The sequence below is a fragment of the Elephas maximus genome, chromosome 18 (genome assembly GCF_024166365.1).
Source record: "Elephas maximus indicus isolate mEleMax1 chromosome 18, mEleMax1 primary haplotype, whole genome shotgun sequence".
Lineage (NCBI taxonomy): Eukaryota > Metazoa > Chordata > Mammalia > Proboscidea > Elephantidae > Elephas > Elephas maximus.
Genome location: NC_064836.1, coordinates 60,632,021 through 60,650,384, shown reverse-complemented (window position 1 = coordinate 60,650,384; position 18,364 = coordinate 60,632,021). Strand labels below are relative to the sequence as shown.

General features: G+C 38.1%; 1 protein-coding gene and 1 long non-coding RNA gene across 2 annotated transcripts in view; one reads left to right on the top strand and one right to left on the bottom strand.

The window, feature by feature from the left end:
• LOC126061441 (uncharacterized) overlaps nt 1-18,364 on the top strand; it is a 136,937-nt gene that overhangs the window by 30,517 nt on the left and 88,056 nt on the right. The gene's annotated exons all lie outside the window — the stretch shown is intronic.
• HTR1F (5-hydroxytryptamine receptor 1F) lies at nt 9,382-10,482 on the bottom strand. Its single transcript, XM_049857984.1, has one exon. The coding sequence runs from the start codon at nt 10,480-10,482 to the stop codon at nt 9,382-9,384; it is 1,101 nt and encodes a 366-aa protein (XP_049713941.1).

Genomic DNA, 18,364 nt, shown 5'->3' with positions numbered 1-18,364 from the left:
TTAAAGTCAGCACTCAATATTTGAAGAGTATGGTTTATTTCACATTTTATTGTGTTTTCGAACTATGCAATATCAAATTTCAGCGTATATTTATTACCTTTTTAACTACAGCAACAATTTAAGAAGATTTTCGTATTGCATGGACTATTAACATGTTTGAACATTTTCTACAGCTTGGGCAATTGATATTAAAATTGTTTGAATAAATTTAGATGGTTTTTCATGTCTTTTTTACTAAAGATAACTGTTACAATATATTATTTTTCATCAGTGAGAAGATTTTGAGAAATAAAATGCGTTCAGAATTTTGGTTCCAGTTTAATAGCATATATTCAACCTGAGCCTCCAGAGGCTTTGCATATGACATGTTAAAGAATAGAGAGAGGGACAGAAAATTCCTGATGTATCTGGCATGCATTTATAATTGGGGTTATTTTTGTATGAGTATAGCAAATAGAATAGATAGTATTTAAACCTGCAGAGTGATAGGAAAATAGAAAAGAAAATCAAGCTCAACACAAAAAGGTCATTACAGAGTCCAGGTTTCATATTCTGAAACACCAGCATACATAAAAACACAAGTGATAAAAACATGAACTTGCTGTTGACTTCTCTTTTTCTCGGAGTTTGTAGTTAGGGCCAGACCCAAGTCTGTAAATGAAGGAACAACCAAAACAGTCAGACCCTTTGGAGAACAATGGGAGCCCATTTTGGTAGCCAGAGCTAACATAATGCTTTTCCCAAGATTAGAGCTGTTCTCAGGTGCTTGCTGTAAAATTGGACAGTTTTGAATAGTTGGTGCCTCTGTTTTTTCAAGTTGATAGCAGCTGTACCATAGTCATATGAGGATGGCAAGGTGGGTGTGACTCCCAATTACATACTATGTCTTCTAAAATGCTTGAGCTAAGTGAAGCTGGTAAGAAATGCTTTTCTCCAGTGATTTCTGGAATTCCTCCAGAAGTAAGAACTATTCCTTTTGAGCTGAAAAACATCGCATTTTCCCACTTCATCCAAGAGATATTTCTTACCCTAAACTGTTCTCTTCTTTCCATCCACATATACAAATTGTGCAACAGAAGGGGACGAGGGCTAGAGAGAGAATGAAGAGAAAGTGACTTCACAGTAGGTGACTAGAAGCCAACTGCTTAAGTTTAATGTGACCAAGTGTATTTATTATTTATATGTGTTTTAATATAGCAATCAAAATACTGTTTTTAGGAATAGGCAATGTAAAGCATTTTACATATTGCATATATGATCAATTATGTGTAATCACCAAACAAAAACAGCTTATTGTAATTTAGCATTATGCATTCACATTTCCAAAAAATATTGTTCTATAAATTTTATGCGTTTCATCAATAACATAGTCCCAATCATTGAAAAATACGCATTCCTCTTCTATTTGAAGCAAAACACACATTTCTCGATTTCCTTTTTGGTAATATCCACTTGTATTTCTTTTTATTGAACTTAGGAGTAAAGATAACTCAGTGGTTTAACTCTAGTTACTAGAACACAGTGAAATGGGTCAGACTTACTTAGAGAAGGAGCGAGATTAGTATTCAAAAACCTTTGAGCATAGTGTGGGAGAGAGATATAGACAAATAAACACATACCCTTAGGAAACTTACATTACTGTTTTTAATTGGTATAAAAACCCAAACACTCATGACAAAATTGAGGACAAATTCAGTTTCAGAGAGGAAGTGGTACTTAGTTTGTGCTTTGAACGATAAGCTCCTTAGACATCAAGGAGGTGGTAAGTATTTCAGGTGCGAGAGGAAGAAAAAAAAGCTAAAAATGAGCAAGCCACATGCTGAGGACATTGAAGAGAGGGACTGCATGGGAGAAGAGAGCGTTTGTTGGGGCAAGGGAGGATAGTGGGAAGGAAGTAAGACTGTCCACAGGGAGTATCTTTTTACTATTAAGATCCTAAAACCCCAAGCAAGAGTGTCTAGATGCAATATAATAAGCAGTAAAACCAAAACCTGTTGCTGTCCCTTTGATTCCGACTCACAGCGGCCCTAGAGGGCAGAGTCAAACTGCCCCATAGTTTTCAAGGAGCAGCTGGTAGATTCGAATCACTGACCTTTCGGTTAGCAGCCGAGCTCTTAACCACTGCGCCACAATAGAGAGCCATTATTGACTAGTTTCTTTAAGTATTAATATTTGCATATAAATTACTAGTGTTTTTCCTACATAGAGCCTAAAACTAAGCCTCCAGTCTTGTTTTCATTGACTTTGGATTTCCATTTCAGGTGAAAGTTTCCCCTTTATGATTTAAAGCATTAAAATAAAACCTTAATCCTGTAACATATGGGAAATCATCTCCGAATACATTAATTTTTAGCCCTCAAAAATATAAATAATATCCTGATTGAGAATAGACTTTAATAGTTATTTTTTAATCAAATCCTTTAGCGTCAACTCCACAATCTTGATGCAATTTTTACTTGTTTTTGTTCAGTTTTTCATCAGGCACTTTTCATGTAGTAACAAAGTAGTTTTCTTGATTCTGTTTGGAAGCCTACTAGTGAAATGGTGAAATTTGGCTTCAACTTACTATTAACTATGGTCCTACAGAACAGTTAACTAGTTAAAAACCCATTGTGGTCGAGTTGATCCCAACTCCTAGGAGCGAGCTTTAAAGCAATGTTCCCCAAAGCAGCTCCAAATTCCACCTTCATTAGAAAACCTTGTTACAGACTTAGACTCTTGAGCTCCACCCTGGACTCACAGACGTAGAACCTTTGGACTCTGCTTTGTAACAGGCATCTAAGATGATTCTTATGCACAGCAGTTTTTAAGATCTGAAATTCGAATTCTCTCTCCACCTGGCTGTTTCCTTCTTGTCCCTCAAGTTCAACAGAGGACTGTGCTAAGGAAATCAAGTTTTTTCCAGTTCAGTATTTCTTAGACACACACACACACACACACAAACACACGCACTCTCTCTGCTGAAGTCACTGATACACTTGAATCCTAGCCATGCCAACTAACACAGAGATCAGTGCATGTGTGTTTTGGGAGGCTGAGCAAAACCTTCCCTTATTAACTGGGTTGAGGTTGAAGAAACCCCAAGGTAGCTGACCCAGATATACCCACTCCTCACATATGGACATGATTAGGTTCCAAAGACCTGGTTGTTATGTGAAAATGTGATATGAAAATGGAGGATTTTTTTTTCAGACCATTCACTTGTCCAATTTTTTTTTTATTTAGAAAATATGATCATAGAAATAATAACAGCTAAGATTTACTAATGTGCTCATCACTGTGACAAGTCCAGTTATGGATTATTCCTCTGTGAAGTAGGATTAGAGTTGACAAAGCTGGATAAAGCCAGGCTGTGCGACTGGAGGGCACACGCTTAACCACTTCACCTCCCTTCTGTGCTGGGTCTGAGTTTCCGTTGTGGAGCCGCCTCCAGAGCTCCACTTCTACCCCCGCCCTGCAAGCCCTGCCTCCAAGATCCTGGCACCTGCTCAGCCCTCCGGGCCTGGCAAGTCACCGAGGCTGGGGATTCCTGCCAGGGCACAGGGATCCTGGCCTCGCACCCAGCGCCACTAAGGTGGAGGCTTCAGGCCCAGGTCAGCTCATTTCAGGATGCCATTAAACTTGCATGAATTTCTTCCGAACACCCTCTCCTATGACTCTTTCTTTCCTGCCTTCCCAACCCATAGCAATTCTGAGAAAGGCCACAGGCCGCACAGGACCTAGAAACCCAGAGTAGGTGCCCGCTGGCTCGGTGTTGCCTGCATGTCCACCCGTAGGCCATGGCCATGGAGGAGGCCGGCCTGAGCAGCAGCTGGACATGGCGCCGAGGGAACTGCAAGAGGGAACTGAGGGCACAAGGCGAGTGAGGCCCAGCTTCCCAGAGGCCACCGGAGACCCTCCTCAAGGGAGGGGCTGCTCCGCAGCCTTGCCACCATGCCCACTGCCTTGTTAAGGCACAAAAGGGTTAGTAGATTTTTCACTCTTGTGCTAAATGCGAAATATTGGGTAAGAAGATAGTCAATAAGTGGAGTGGGTATATTTTATATAAGTATATATTTTTTATATTTTTAGCCATTAGTATTAGTTACATACATACAGTTTAGGAATAGTAACCAAACTAAAACCTGTTGCCATTGAGTCGATTCCGACTCCTAGTGACCCTATAGGACAGAGTAGAACTGCCCCATAGAGTTTCCAAGGAGGGCCTGGAGAATTCGAACTGCCGACCTTTTGGTTAGCAGCCATAGCATTTAACCACTACGCCAGCAGGGTTTCCAGGAATAGTAATAGATACAATGGAAATGATATTGGGGAGCACAGGAAGAAAGACAAAGCAAGATTTAGTGTGTCTACATAAACCAATAAGGTCATTTATTGCTATTTTATTGCCATTGCAGAGGTGGAAACTCTCCACGGTCATAATCAGAACTATGACTAAACACAAGCTTTAACGAAAGGCTGCTTTGACAAGATTCATCATTGCTAGTGTTGATAAAGGTAACAGTATGCATTTTTTTGTAAAAACAGAATTTTTATGGTTCATGGTCTATCTAGAGAGTAAGTTTTTTGAAAAAAAATTTGTCCTCCCCAGGCAGATTTCAAGTTACTACCATACAGAGAGGATAGTCTATATAAGTAACCCAATACCTATAACAATGTGAGAATATAGCTCTCCCAACAATACGGTCCTCATTTTAAAAGTAATGGGGAAAGCATATTGATTGAAAAGATCAAGAGAAATATCTCAATGTTCTAAGAAAACATTTACTTTATTCATGAAAGAAATATTAATTTGCTTTTAGAAAAAAAAATTTGTGGAAAAATAAAGACTTGAATATAATCATTTTAGTCATTAGGAAGGTTTTAAAATACACATTTCCTGAAATGAATTACTTCAATGTGGACACATTTTGAATTGAGCAGGATTATTTTTGAAGGGCTTTAGAACATAAGGAAAACTCCAAGTCTTCTTCCTGCTACCATACAGTTAACCTGATTCTCTGACCTATATGTCAAGAATAGTCTTGTATAAATTTATGAGAAAACTGTTTTTTCCCTTACAGTAATGTATTTTAGTAAGAATCTGATTATCACCCCCAACTTTATATTTGGGGAGCGTTATCAATGCATTCTCTGGTAATTAGCTTCCAATTACTCTCCATTCTTTTTTGACACAAAGCTCTTTGGTATAGAGGGACATACTTATGATCAAGCCTGTGAACATGTGGATTATGGTCTGCTAAATGGCTAAAGGAATTCTAAAATTTAGAACTTACATCATTGACATAAGCAAGGATTTGGAAGTGGGTCCAAAAAATTTTCCTTCACTTTGCCTGCAGGGAACATGTATTCCCAGGGACACACAGGGGCAAATCAAGCTCACCGGAAAAGAGAAAGGAAGATTGATTTTGGAATATTCAAAACAGACATTGCTCCTTCTTAAGAAATGACCCATCAACATTTAGTACCTGGATAAGCTGTTTATGGTGTAGAATTTGACCCTGCAGTTCAATTGTAAAGCAAAGCAAAGCAAGGCAAAACAAACAAACAAAAATAACAAAAAGCTATTCAACTATGCAACCAGGTTAATATTATTCTTAAACCAGTCCTAAAATAAATACCATATTTTACAAGCAGAATTGGATTTTGAAACACAACTTTCACTTATGTTTAATGACAGAATATTGCATTTAGTATCCAGTAGTTTTACTTCCTATCATTCTTTGCTGTTCTGTCTTCCCTTTTACATATCCTTCATTTGAAAAGATTTAGAAGGAGCAAGGCAAAAATAAAACCTCCGGTTATTTTTTGGTGTTGGGATATTTAAATTTGTAGAAGCGTTTATTATCTAAAATTTAGCCAGTTTTTATATTTGTACCTTTCTTCTGACTTACCAGTTAAATACATGAATCATTCAGTTGTATTTATTATGGATGTGAAAATTATTTTGTTGTGTGTGTGTGTTTTCTTTTTCTGCATAGAAATCATGAACTCGATTCTTCCCTAAGCTCCAAGGGGGCTTCTCTGTCAGTTTTATTATTTTCCTGAATTTGAGCTTCAGTCCAACTGAGAGCAGGATATCTCCATACGAGTGAGACTCACCCTGCTTGAGATTTGTTTTTTTGGATTAATGGGCTGTCTCCCTTAAAGTCCGCACTATAAATATATAAATTTATGAGATGGATGAAAAAACCACTAATTTAACAGATTATTTAGCTTTATCAAGGCCTTGAATGAGTAACTCACCTGGTCTGTGGGTGGCTCAAACTGCCTGTGCTCGTCTACTAACTGAAAGGTTGGCAGTTCAGACCCTCCCAGTGTCACTGTAGAAGAAGGTCCTGGTGATCTATTTCAATAAAGATCACAGCTAAGAAAACCCTGTGGAGAAGTTCTACTCTGTAACACATAGGTTCCCATGAGTAGGAATCGACTTCAATGGGTTTGGTTTTTGGTATGAATGAATAACTCACAAAATCATTTTTTAGTATATAAGTAGAAAGGGAAATACTCAGAGAATGACAAAGACTGTAACTGGCTTTGGATGGCCAGTGTAGCATAAGGACAGATAAGGACAAGCGAGGAGGACAACAGAGATGGTTGAGAGACAGACAAACTTCATCTACCTGTCAGTTTTGCTTGGGCCAGACCTGGGGAGAGTGCTTATGAGCCCTGACTTGTCTTTATGCACCCAAAACAGAAGTCATCATTTCACCAACAGACCCTGTCTCTTGAGTTCTTCATTTCAGTTAAGGACGTTAGCTCAGTGACTTTTATCTCTCCCTTGACTTGCTTATTAAAGTCTTTGCCATGTCCTGTGGATTCTACCTTCACACCATTTCTTCCTTTTCATTCCCACCATTAGATAAGTTTTAGGACTTCATCACCCTTTGCTTGGATTACTGATTTGCCTTCTAACAAGAAGTCATGATCTCCAGTATCGTCTCTGATTTGGATAGGCTTTTAAAAAATTACCCTAAAACTGCCATATTTCTGCTGAAAATAATCAGTGATCACCTATTGACAGCAAAAAACAAAACAAAACAACCCCCCCCACAAACTTACTGTACACTTATTTTTCTGACACTCAAAATCAGCCACAATGATGTCCAATCATTATTTTCGTCTCCTTTTTCTTTCTTCCTCCAAGTAGCTGCCAAAGTCATTGCTATCTCATGGACATGACCAACCAAATACGGCCTGAACTCTGATGTTACCACCACCTGGGATACAAGTCTTCCATTTCACTTGTCTAAATGGTGCTCATTTGACACCCATTTCACATACATTCTTTATGAAATTTTCCTGATTTTGCTCAACCAGATGTGTTCAGTTTTTCCTTTGACCCATCAAACTATGTAAACAACTTCCATGCCACATTTTTGGTTTTTCTTCACTAGCACAGTTTTCATTTCTTATATGTTTCTCCTTTTAGATTTTAAAGTTCTTAAGGGAAGAAACTATATTTTATTATTTCCTGTATTTTCTATATAGTACATGACTCAATGTCTTCTATAAAATAGGAACTCTGTAAATATTTGTTAGATCGAATGTAATATGTCATGCATGTTAAAAATTGTTGTAATGCACTCTTACGCACTCCACCAGGAAAGACTATTTAAAATACACACAAAGGTGCAATTTTAAAACAATATGTGGTATGTATTATTTTACAAATGATCTTGGTTGACCATAAATTATTTTCTGCTAAAAACAATAAGTGGCCACCCACTGACAGCAAAAAAACAACAAAAACTTATTGTATACTTATTTTTCTGACGTTCAAATTCAGCCACAATAATGTCCAATATCTCTTTTCATCTCCTTTCCCTCTCTTCCTCCAAGTAGCTGCCAAAGTCATTGCTATTTCATGGACATGTCCCACCAAATACTTGAATGCTACGGTGGCAGCACACTTCTAAAAGGTTCAGATGGAACTGAATCCTTTCAGAAGCACGATTCTATTATTTTCAAATTCCTATACAAATATTGAAGAGAAACTGGACTTGCTTTGGTTTACTTAACTAATAGAAGAACTAACTATGTGTGTATATATATGTACGTGTGCATATATATGTCATTTTCATTAGTGTAATATATGTCTTTGCTTGGTCACGTCCACCAATTGGAAAGCTAGAGATTTTTTTGAAGTTCCTATCACATCCTCTCTAATAAAAAAGAAATTACGTTCAAATCAAAGGTATGGAGCTGTTGATGTGCAAAGTACCATAGATATTTTAGTTAGTAACTAAGGTTATTAACATTAACAGAACTTAGATATATTTTGCCTTTTAATAAGACATTAGGGGTGTAATAAATATGGTTCATAACCTAGGATACTTAGTGCCTTAAGTCTGAATCTTAAATAAACATGGAGCAATTGTAACGTTCCACTCTCCCCCTCCTCTCCCTGAGTTATTGCTACTAAGGTAAGGCTTTGATTTCAAATACTGATAGTATACAGTTAAGGAAACATTCTCCTAGGAATTTATATTAAAGAAACAGAATATGTTAAGTAGCTCAGACTTATTTTGAAGTGCCTAACTCACTTATGGAAACCCTGGTGGCGTACTGGTTAAGTTATATGGCTGCTAACCAAAAGGTTGGCGGTTCCAGTCCACCAGGTGCTCCTTGGAAACTCTATGGGGCAGTTCCACCCTGTCCTGTAGGGTTACTGTGAGTCGGAATCGACTTGACAGCAGTAGGTTTGGTTTTTGTTTTGGTAACTCACTTATGGTTACTCTTTACTCCCTATACACAAAGACTATCAATCCCAGACTTTTATATTTACTCCAGTCATACTAAGTAAGACTTGCTTATTTTTCCCTCTCCCTGTTTGTCCAAAGGTAAGATGGAGAGGGTACAAGAGTGGTTAGGTAGGAGAAATGTGTGCTTTGTGATGAATTATCTTTGGTATAAAACAATAGAATTACATAATAAAACAATAGGATTATATAGAAATTATGAACAAAGGTTGTAAATTAAGAACTCCTTTGTAATTGTTTTAAGATGTAAACCTGGAAAATCACTATTATTAACCACTGTCATTAATAATAATTATATATGTGTGTGTATATTTATATATATATATATATTTTTTTTTTCCTCCAAGTAACCATTTAGGAACATTGCCTAAGGAAGATATTGTCTGTAATCTGCTAAAAGTTATTTCCTAATTCTGAGTACCCTAGGATGATGGTCAAAATAAACATCTTTAAATGAATAAATTTTGTATTCATGTTGCTGTTCAAATATAAATTATTTTCTTATCATGTCAATAATTTTAATATATTCCTTTTTAAAAGTTTAAATGTTTTATCATTCAGCATTCAGTTATCTCCCCATACACAAAAACCAACTCTTTCATGATAATCTTTCTTAAAACTAACATCGACATCGCACAAGTTTTTGGAATGCTTTTTTGAAGTCTTCATTAAAGATTGTATAGATCAGTGGATTTATAAGCGAATTGAGATATCCAAGCCATGTCAAAAAATTTGACATTTCTTCAGAAATTTTACATTTTTCACAGACATTAACAACCAATTCTTTTACGAAAAAAGGAAGCCAACAAATTACAAATGCCCCCAAGATTAATCCCAGAGTAGTGGCCGCTTTGCGTTCTCTTGTGCCTGAGATCTTTTGCCGTCTCCAAGATTTCTCATGCTTGAATTCAGACTTAGGACTTTTCACTGCACTATGAGTTTTATCAACATCTGTTGATGGCTCTGATAAAGACTTCTCTAGCGCGTAGGGTGTGGCGACGAGTCTAGTGCTTTTCTCACCACTCTCCAAGAGGACTTGGCCATTTATCTCCTCTTTTGCAATCCTACTTGCTCGTCTCTTGTGGTATAATGTCTTTGCTGCTTTATATATCTTGTAGTAGAGGATCAGAATCAGTGCTAGTGGGATGTAGAACGCCCCAAATGTTGAATAAATGGTGGAAACAATGTGGTCATGTTTGATGATGCACTCATCATCTCGGCTACTTCCTTGGTGCCTCCAGAAGAGAGGCGGCATCGAGATGAAAATAGATATAATCCAAACTACCATAATCATAATGCCAGCATGCTTGGGAGTTCTTTTCCTGGCATACTCGACAGCATCCGTGATCGCCCGATACCGATCCAGGGCTATAGCTGAGAGATGCAAGATGGAGCACGTGCAGCAAGTAATGTCAACACTCAGCCAGATGTCACAGGCCACTTGTCCCATGACCCAGCTCTCTCTCACAATGTACACAATGCTGAAGGGCATCACCAGGACAGCTACCAGAAAATCTGTGACTGCAAGGGAACAAATCAAATAGTTGGCCGGGTGGTGCAGCTTCCGGGTCACGATAATGGCAGCAATCACCAGAGAGTTAATGGTCGTTGTCATCAGTGCTAGCCCAGAGAGAGTGAGGGACACCAGAATTTTGGATGGCATTCTGTTTAACAGTTCTTCTGAGGTCAAGTTTTGATCAGATGTGTTTAGAAAATCCATTTTTGTTTGTTTGAAAAGATTATTATACCTGAAAAATAGATACCTGTAATAAAAAAGGAGGGGAAAAAAGAGTTCAGAAAAGGCTTTGAAGTTTTTTTCATAATTAAAAAAAAAAGTATATTTGTATGTTTCCCTAGGATTGAAAAAACGGAGTTCAAATTGCAGGTTTTATTTTTCTTTTCATTTAAATTAAGAAATCCAATGAGAATAGTAACAAACAATAACTTTCAAAACATTTCTTAAACAAAGAAAACAACTTTTATGAATAAACTACTACTCAGCAAAATTTCTAGCATTATAGAAGCATTTTTAAAAATTATCTATAACTGCTTTTTACTATGTCCACAGCATAAAAAGTTTAAAAGCATGTCATTAATATATATTTGTGCATTGTATAAGAAAATATTATAGTTAAAAAGCAAACCAAACCTGTCGCTATCGAGTGGATTCTGACTCATAAAGACCCTATAGGATGGAGTAGAACCTATAGGATGGAGTAGAACTGCCCTGTGGGATTTCCAAGGAGCAGCTTCTGGATTCAAACTGCTGACCTTTTGGTTAGGAGCCGAGCTCTTAACCACTGCACCATCAGGGCTCCATTACATTAACAAAAAAACACTGCTGTTGAGTTGATTCTGACTCGTAGTGACCCTATAGGACAGAGTAGAACTGCCGCATAGGGTTTCCAAGGAGCACCTGGTAGATTCAAACTGTTGACCTCTTGGCTAGCAGCCATAGCACTTAACCACTATGCCACCAGGGTTTCCCATTATAGTAAATGTAGTATTAAAAATGATAAACCATTTTTACTTAATTCAGTTACATTGAGAACATTGTCACTGGGCTCATGGAGACTAAACAAACTTTTATATGTTTTATGACAGGATAGATTATAAAAAGAGAAATAAGTAAAAATAATTTTTAGTAAGGTCTCTAGTATCCCATGATCATTTAATGACATTAGAAAAATATCAAGGAGTGATTAACAGTCTTTGTGGATATAAGTAGTTAATTTGGATTAGAAAAGTCAAATAACCATTTACCACTGCCCGTAATAACAATGACAGATATGACCAAATAACCCACTCACCATAGTGAAATTGCCAGTAAGAAGAGCTCATAATGGCACTCACCCTGAAATGGAAGCTATTCTCTTTCCAAGTCACATTGTAATGACCATACAACCTTACCTCAGAAAAAGGACTCTCCACACGTCTCATAAACATTTTGTTTTTCTTCATGATATTATTTAATTACAAGTCAGCTAAGAGCAATGGAGTGTGATGAAATATGAATAATAATTTTTATGAGATATGTTATTGTTCTCTTGCATGAGCCGCCTTCTCTCTAGTAATTCTTTAGCAGCTACCTATATCTTAGGAAAGGACAGAGAGAAAGGGGAAGGCTGAAATTTTATAAGAATAAACTAAGAAGTTATGACTATTGAATTATTCTTACTTTAAGTGATTATGCCTAATGTGTTGGAACCGATAAAATAATAATTAAAAAATACTATATATGTGTGTGTATACGTGTGTGTATATATATGTGTACATCTATATATAAATATATAATATAAATCTCTGGAGTGCAGTATATTTACCATTCTACTCTTGTTTGAATTGCCAGTACTAAATTTAGTTTTTTATTTTCTGATACTCTTTGAAGTCAGTTACTGATGACTCCTAAGCAGTTTGAGAGCAGAAGAAACTGGAATGATTGCTACCCAGAAAGTAAGTTTTTTTTCTGAGTGTAAATGAAGAGTTGTATATCTACATCATACATATCAACACTTACCCATTTGTCAAGGCAGCTAAAACAACTCCAGAAAAAGATGGAGGTTAAAGTCTCCAGAAAAATTCTAAACCAGTGGCTCTTGAACTGGAGCATGCCTCAGAGGGCTTGTTAACACGCACATTCCTTGTTCCCACCCCCCTACGTTTCACATTCAGTAAAACTAAGACAGAGTTGGGAAATTTGCATTTCTAACAAGTTTCCAGGGGATGTCAATGCCCTTAGCCCAAGGAGTCAGGTTTCTGGAAGATATCAGCATAGTTGTTCCTCAGCCGTTTCTCTAATGCTTTATGGACATAGCACAGGTGGGTTACTCTTATTGACAGCAGCTCTCCCATTTCCTGTGTAAAACTTTCTCAGTATCTCTCTTTCTCATATTCTTGTTTCTTGGAATTTCTCAAATGAATAAACTTTCTCTAGCTTTTCTTCTGGTGTTTCTCAGTTTTTATTGCTGTCTTTATGGAGCTCTCTGACCTCCTGCTCTGGCCTGCTGTCAGTGGTGGTGCTGGTTGCCACTGAGTCGATTCTGACTCATGGTGACCCCACGTGTGCAGAGTAGAACTGCTCCATAGCGCTTTCAAGGCTGTGACCTTTCAAAAGGAGATGACCAGGCCTGTCTTCTGAGGTGCCTCTGGGTGGGTTCAAACTGGCAACCTTTCTGGTAGTAATCACTAACCACTCCCATGTAGTTTCCATTCTTCACAATCTGTCATGAGAATTCTGCCATATGACCATATTTTCTAAAGTCAACATTGGATCCCAGGGCCTGAGATGGAATGGTGTGCTCACAGGCACCATCAGGACTGTCATGCACATCTGCCACATGGACTTTCAATGTCAATGGACCTCACAGTATTTAGCTATTTGCTCTGGCAACAATTTTAGAGGTCAGTGGTCACAGGTGAACCAGTTAGGTATATTAGAAACACGGAAGACTAAGTTCTACTTTTCTTCCCATTTTTCCCCTTGATTGCATTATATATTCCATGGAAAACTAGTTTCTTGACTAATTCCTTTGCGATGGTGTTTCTTTAATGTTATGGGGATTGATTTAAAAGTGCTGGAATTTTCCATATTAAAAGCAGAAATAACTTTCCACTTTTATTTTCCTGATAAACAGTTTTGGCATAAGAACTTCTTTAAGAGATAATCCTGAAATTACTTTTTGAATAGAATATTAAACAAGAGAGATTGTCAGGAAATAGTTCCGTGGGTTTCCATATAAATATAAATTCCTCAGGAAAACGGACTAGCTTAAAATTTGAAGGTATATTATTTGGTAATTCAACCAATTTCTCTAAGTGTCACATTGTAGCATTTAAATGATGCTAGGTAAGTAAAAAACAAACAAAAAAACTTGTCATATAAATTCTACTGCAGTTTACAAAAAATCTTCCCGTTGTTCAATTTAGAAAACCAGCTGATATCTGATAATTGTGTTCATAGGAAAGAAAATAGGAAACAAATAAATGCAGCCAAACAGGTTTTCTTTGTCTTGTTTTCCTTGCCACTTGCAATTAGAATTTGGATTAACCAATTTACCTTCATTACTTCATACATGGTCTCCCCAGATTCCTTTAAGCTCCTTCATATCTCAAGTTTCCACTGTGTGTCCCTCATGAGTCAACCCAGAGGTGCCTTGGAAGGAAGAGCTGGTGATCTACTTCTGAAAAATCAGCCACTGAAAACTCTGGAGCACAGTTCCAGTTCCACTCTAACATACACGGGATCATCGTGAGTCAGAATAAACTCAACGACAATGAACGGAAAAAAAAAAAAGAAGGGGAAGTTTTCGTCTCAAGAAGGCTACACACGACTGATGAGACGATAGGAACTCTTTCAAGAGTGATCTTGATTATCCCTCAATGACAGCATTCAAACTACAGAATAAAGTCTCTGTTCTAAGGGTAGGCCAAAGCGTGGATGACACAGTCTGTGTCTAATAGCTCAGAAGTTACCATTTCATCGAGTTGTGCAGACCTTCCAAATGTTACCGCGTTTATTATACAATATGAAAAAACTCATCTCCGTTAGTATTACCCCTGATCTCATCAGAAAAGTCTTTAAGTTTTAGGGAGCTGCCAAAATCATGACAGCAGGTTCAAGTTTTCCAAACTTCTCATTTTTTGCTTGGAAAATCAAAATTTACAATTGGCAACTCAAAACATCCATTGTTTCCCCTGGAGTGACAGGCTCACTTGGTTTATTTCAAGAAAATATCTGCCCAAATAGCAAAGTCTGATTAACCATGGTTTTACCTCTCTGTTGTTCTTTCAAGTAAAAATAGTGTTTCACGAAGAGTGAAGAGTTCAACTCTCAGCTCAACTGCGCGTGTGATTTCCCTCAAGACAACGTCCTACTTTGGTATCTAGAAGTGCTTTATGCCTACTTTCCATTGTGTTTTAGAGAATATTTAAAAGGAATCTTCACTCAAGGATTGACATTTAACAAAATGAATACCAGTACTACTTCATCAAGAACATTCTAACATGAAACTGGTATTTGTTTTCTATTGTGAGGGTGTAGCAGTGAAGAACATTATCGCTACTGATAAAATTTGGTGTCACTGCTTTGTCTCACAAAGTCAGCAGTTCTACCTACTGTTGCTTTTCCACCAGCACTGAAAATGTCAACAAAGTAAAAAGGGATTATTATAAAAATAATTTTGACCTTATGGAGCCCCAGGAAGGGTCTCAAGGACCCTTAGGGCTCCACAGACCATAGTTTGAGAACCACTGCCTTAGATGGTCTGACTGCCTGTGGTAGAATTGGTTTTTGCAGGCAATTCTCACACCCTTCTCTGCTCCTTAGTCATCATGCTTGACCTATTGCTGTTATGAAAATCTCCCTCTTAGTTTTGATGATATCCCAAGGATTTTTATTCTGTGTATCAGTTATGTATCACTGCATGAGAAAAACAATTCAAAATTTTAGTGGCTTAAAACAAAACTCATTTGTCATTTCTTACGATTCTGTAAGATGGCAAGATGGTTCTGCTGGTCTCACCTGGGCTTACACACGCGGCTGCGTCTAGGTAATGGGCCAGTTAGGAGCTGGCCTGATCTGAAAAGGTTGGCATGGCTGGCTGGGCCTCTCTCTGCACGTGAACTTCTATCATCAAGGAGGCTACACCAGACTTAAGATCATGGTGGTTTCATGTTCATAAGAGGGCACCCTCTAAGTAGTAGGCTTTGTTAAGCTCTGCTTATATGATGCTTGCCGATGTCTCTTTGGCTGAAGCAAGCTTTGTTTTTCAATCCAACAAGTCCTGGCTCCTATTTATTTCCTCTAAATTTTGCTTGGAAACTTTAGTTCATCTCTTTCTTTCCATACTTTATTATACAAAGCTAAAAACGGTCAGCTGACACTTTTGAAATTCTATCTGAAAGTCCCTTTGGTCGGATTCACACACGCTTGAGATATATTTTATTCTCCAAGCTACTGCAGGCCACAGTTTTACAAACAGTTTTGCTACTACAAAACATAGGTTGCCCTCTTTGTAGTCTCTAAGATCAGTTTCCTCACTACTGTTCCAGCCTCCAGTTTCTTCACCAACAGCCTTCTCCTGCTTCTCCCGTCTCTGCTTGCCACTGGGTCCCAAAGTCGTTGTCACATATGCACGGGTGCTGAGTTGACAAGGATGAACTGTGCTGAATGGTCTGTTGTCAGCTCAGCATCTTTATGAGCGCTCAATCCCCTGCAATGTAGAGGAGGGGCAGAGGACTACATTTCCCAGAATCCCCTTCTCTGAATGGTCTGGCTTTACCAAAAAAGTTGCCAATTAGAGGAATTTGTACAAGGTTTGGAAGTCAGAAGAAGAAAGTGATGATTCTCTAGAGGTGGTTGTAGCAAGATGCCTGGGCAAACATTCATAGGAGATTCTCTACGTGATCTTAGAAACAGTTGTTTAGAGTTTTCTCATGTATCTTTTGAGAATCTTAACAGTTCCCAAGGAAGCTGTTGAAAAGCCACCTATTTTGAGACGTTAGGCTGAGGTGCTTTAGTATCTGCTCCTGTATCTTTGGAAACCCTGGTGGCGTAGTGGTTAAGAATCTGGCTGCTAACCAAAAGATTAGCAGTTCAAATCCACCAGGCTCTCCTTGGAAACCCTACAGGGCACTTCTACTCTGTCTTACAGGGCTGCTGTGAGTTGGAATTGACACCATGGCAATGGGTTTGGTTTGGTTTTGGTTTCCTTGACTTCAGGCAGCAACTGGAAGGAAATTCAGTTTTGACTTTCCTGACCTTTATTGATCAGCTTTTCAAACATCGATGTGATCTCCAGTATCTTCCTTAAACTCTTTTGTTACAGGAATATTTGAGTGACTCTCTTTTCCTGACCAATCCCAGGCTGATGCAAGCAGGTGCCCTACTGATTGTTTATCAGAAATTAATTCTGCATCCTCCTCCCTTCCTATAGTTTATTATCAGGGCAAGGATGGTAGTATGTGAGGAGGGTATATGCAGCCTGCTGGTATGCTGGCTTTTAGTTCAGATTCAGAAGTAAAGGCTGGCTCGCACTTCCTAGTTTTCTGGGCCTACAAAAAAGGCAAATGAGTCATAGTCATTTTGAAATGACTTGCCCTCATAAGAAACCTGCACTTGTAAACAAGTGTTCCTTTGAGAAGACTGTCCATTCACTGGGAGTTACTCAGATCCAGATGCAGTTTATTGATTCATGAAGCAGCTTTAACAAAATCTAAGAAGATTTAGCAGGAAGAAAGTAATTCTGATTTAAATGAAATTTACACATTCACACATTTCATTGCTGAAATGATTTTGGTTATTGCTTTCAAGAGATAACTGCTAGGTAGTTTGCTACACTTTGGGAAAAGAATTAAATCTCAACAATCGCCATCTTAGGACACTACACAACATTCAGTGAACACTGTAAAACCAGCTTTCAAAACATTTGCCTTGAAAAAGGAACTAAATACATCTGTAGAGACTCAGTGTGCTGTGCCATTTCTGTTGTTTACTGCTGAAACCTAAAGAGGGAGGAAGCGTGTCTGTGAGTGTGTGTGTGTGTGTGTGTGTGTGGTGGGGGATTCGAGGGTGAGATAACGGGTGCAGTGTGATGGATCACTTTTATATGGCCTTTCTAGTCATGGTCTTGTAACTCCTACCCAAGTGATTGGGTGGGACTGTGTGATAGGGTAATTGTGGCCCACCAAAGGGATGGGTCAGTTTTGCCTTCTGGCTGGGCTTGAAATGAGCCACCCCAGAGGTAGGAAAGAGAAGGTCCCACCACCACCAAGGAAGAAAGAGCCAGCTTGTCCTTTGGACCTGGGATTCCTGCACTGAGAAGTTCCTGGAACCAGGAGACAGAGATGGTGGATTCAAACTGCCGACCCTTTGGTTAGCAGCCGAGCGCTTAACCACTGTGCCAAAACAAGGGTTATCTGCAGGAACTAGACAAAGAACCTGGAGATTCTGTAGCCTTACTGGAAAGTTGCTGAGATGCTGAGATTTAGTGATAAAAAATATTTAAAAAATTTATTTCTAAAGGTAGTTAATTATTAATACCTGGTAAACATCCTGATCTAGGAAATAAAATATTGGATTTGCATCATAATATATATCATCTGGTAAGTAAGTACACCCCTCTGAAGGGGTTAGGACTCACCCTACTCTGGTATGACGTCATTAATTTAACTAATTGTTGTTGTTGTTAGCTTCTGTCATCTGCCAAGAAAGACTCTATTTCCCCAAACACGGTCACATTTACGAGTATAGGAGTTTGGACTTCAGCATATCTTTTTTGGGGCCACAATTCAATCCCTAACAGTAGGCATAATATGTTACATTCATGTAAAATAAAGAATGTATATGAATATGCTTGCTTATTTGTACATAGACTATCTCTGGGAGGGTACACTAGAAACTGGTAACTATGATTGCTGTCAAGAAGTGGAAATGTATGGCTAGGGAAGCCGGGCTTGGAAAAAGACTCTAAAGGTTTATACTCACTGTACATTCATTACCTACTTACAAAAAGGAATTAAAAACAAAACAAAACTTATCGAGTACTTTAGTTTGTGTCAAACACTTTCTTAAGTACTTTGTATTGTCTTATTTGACACTGGAC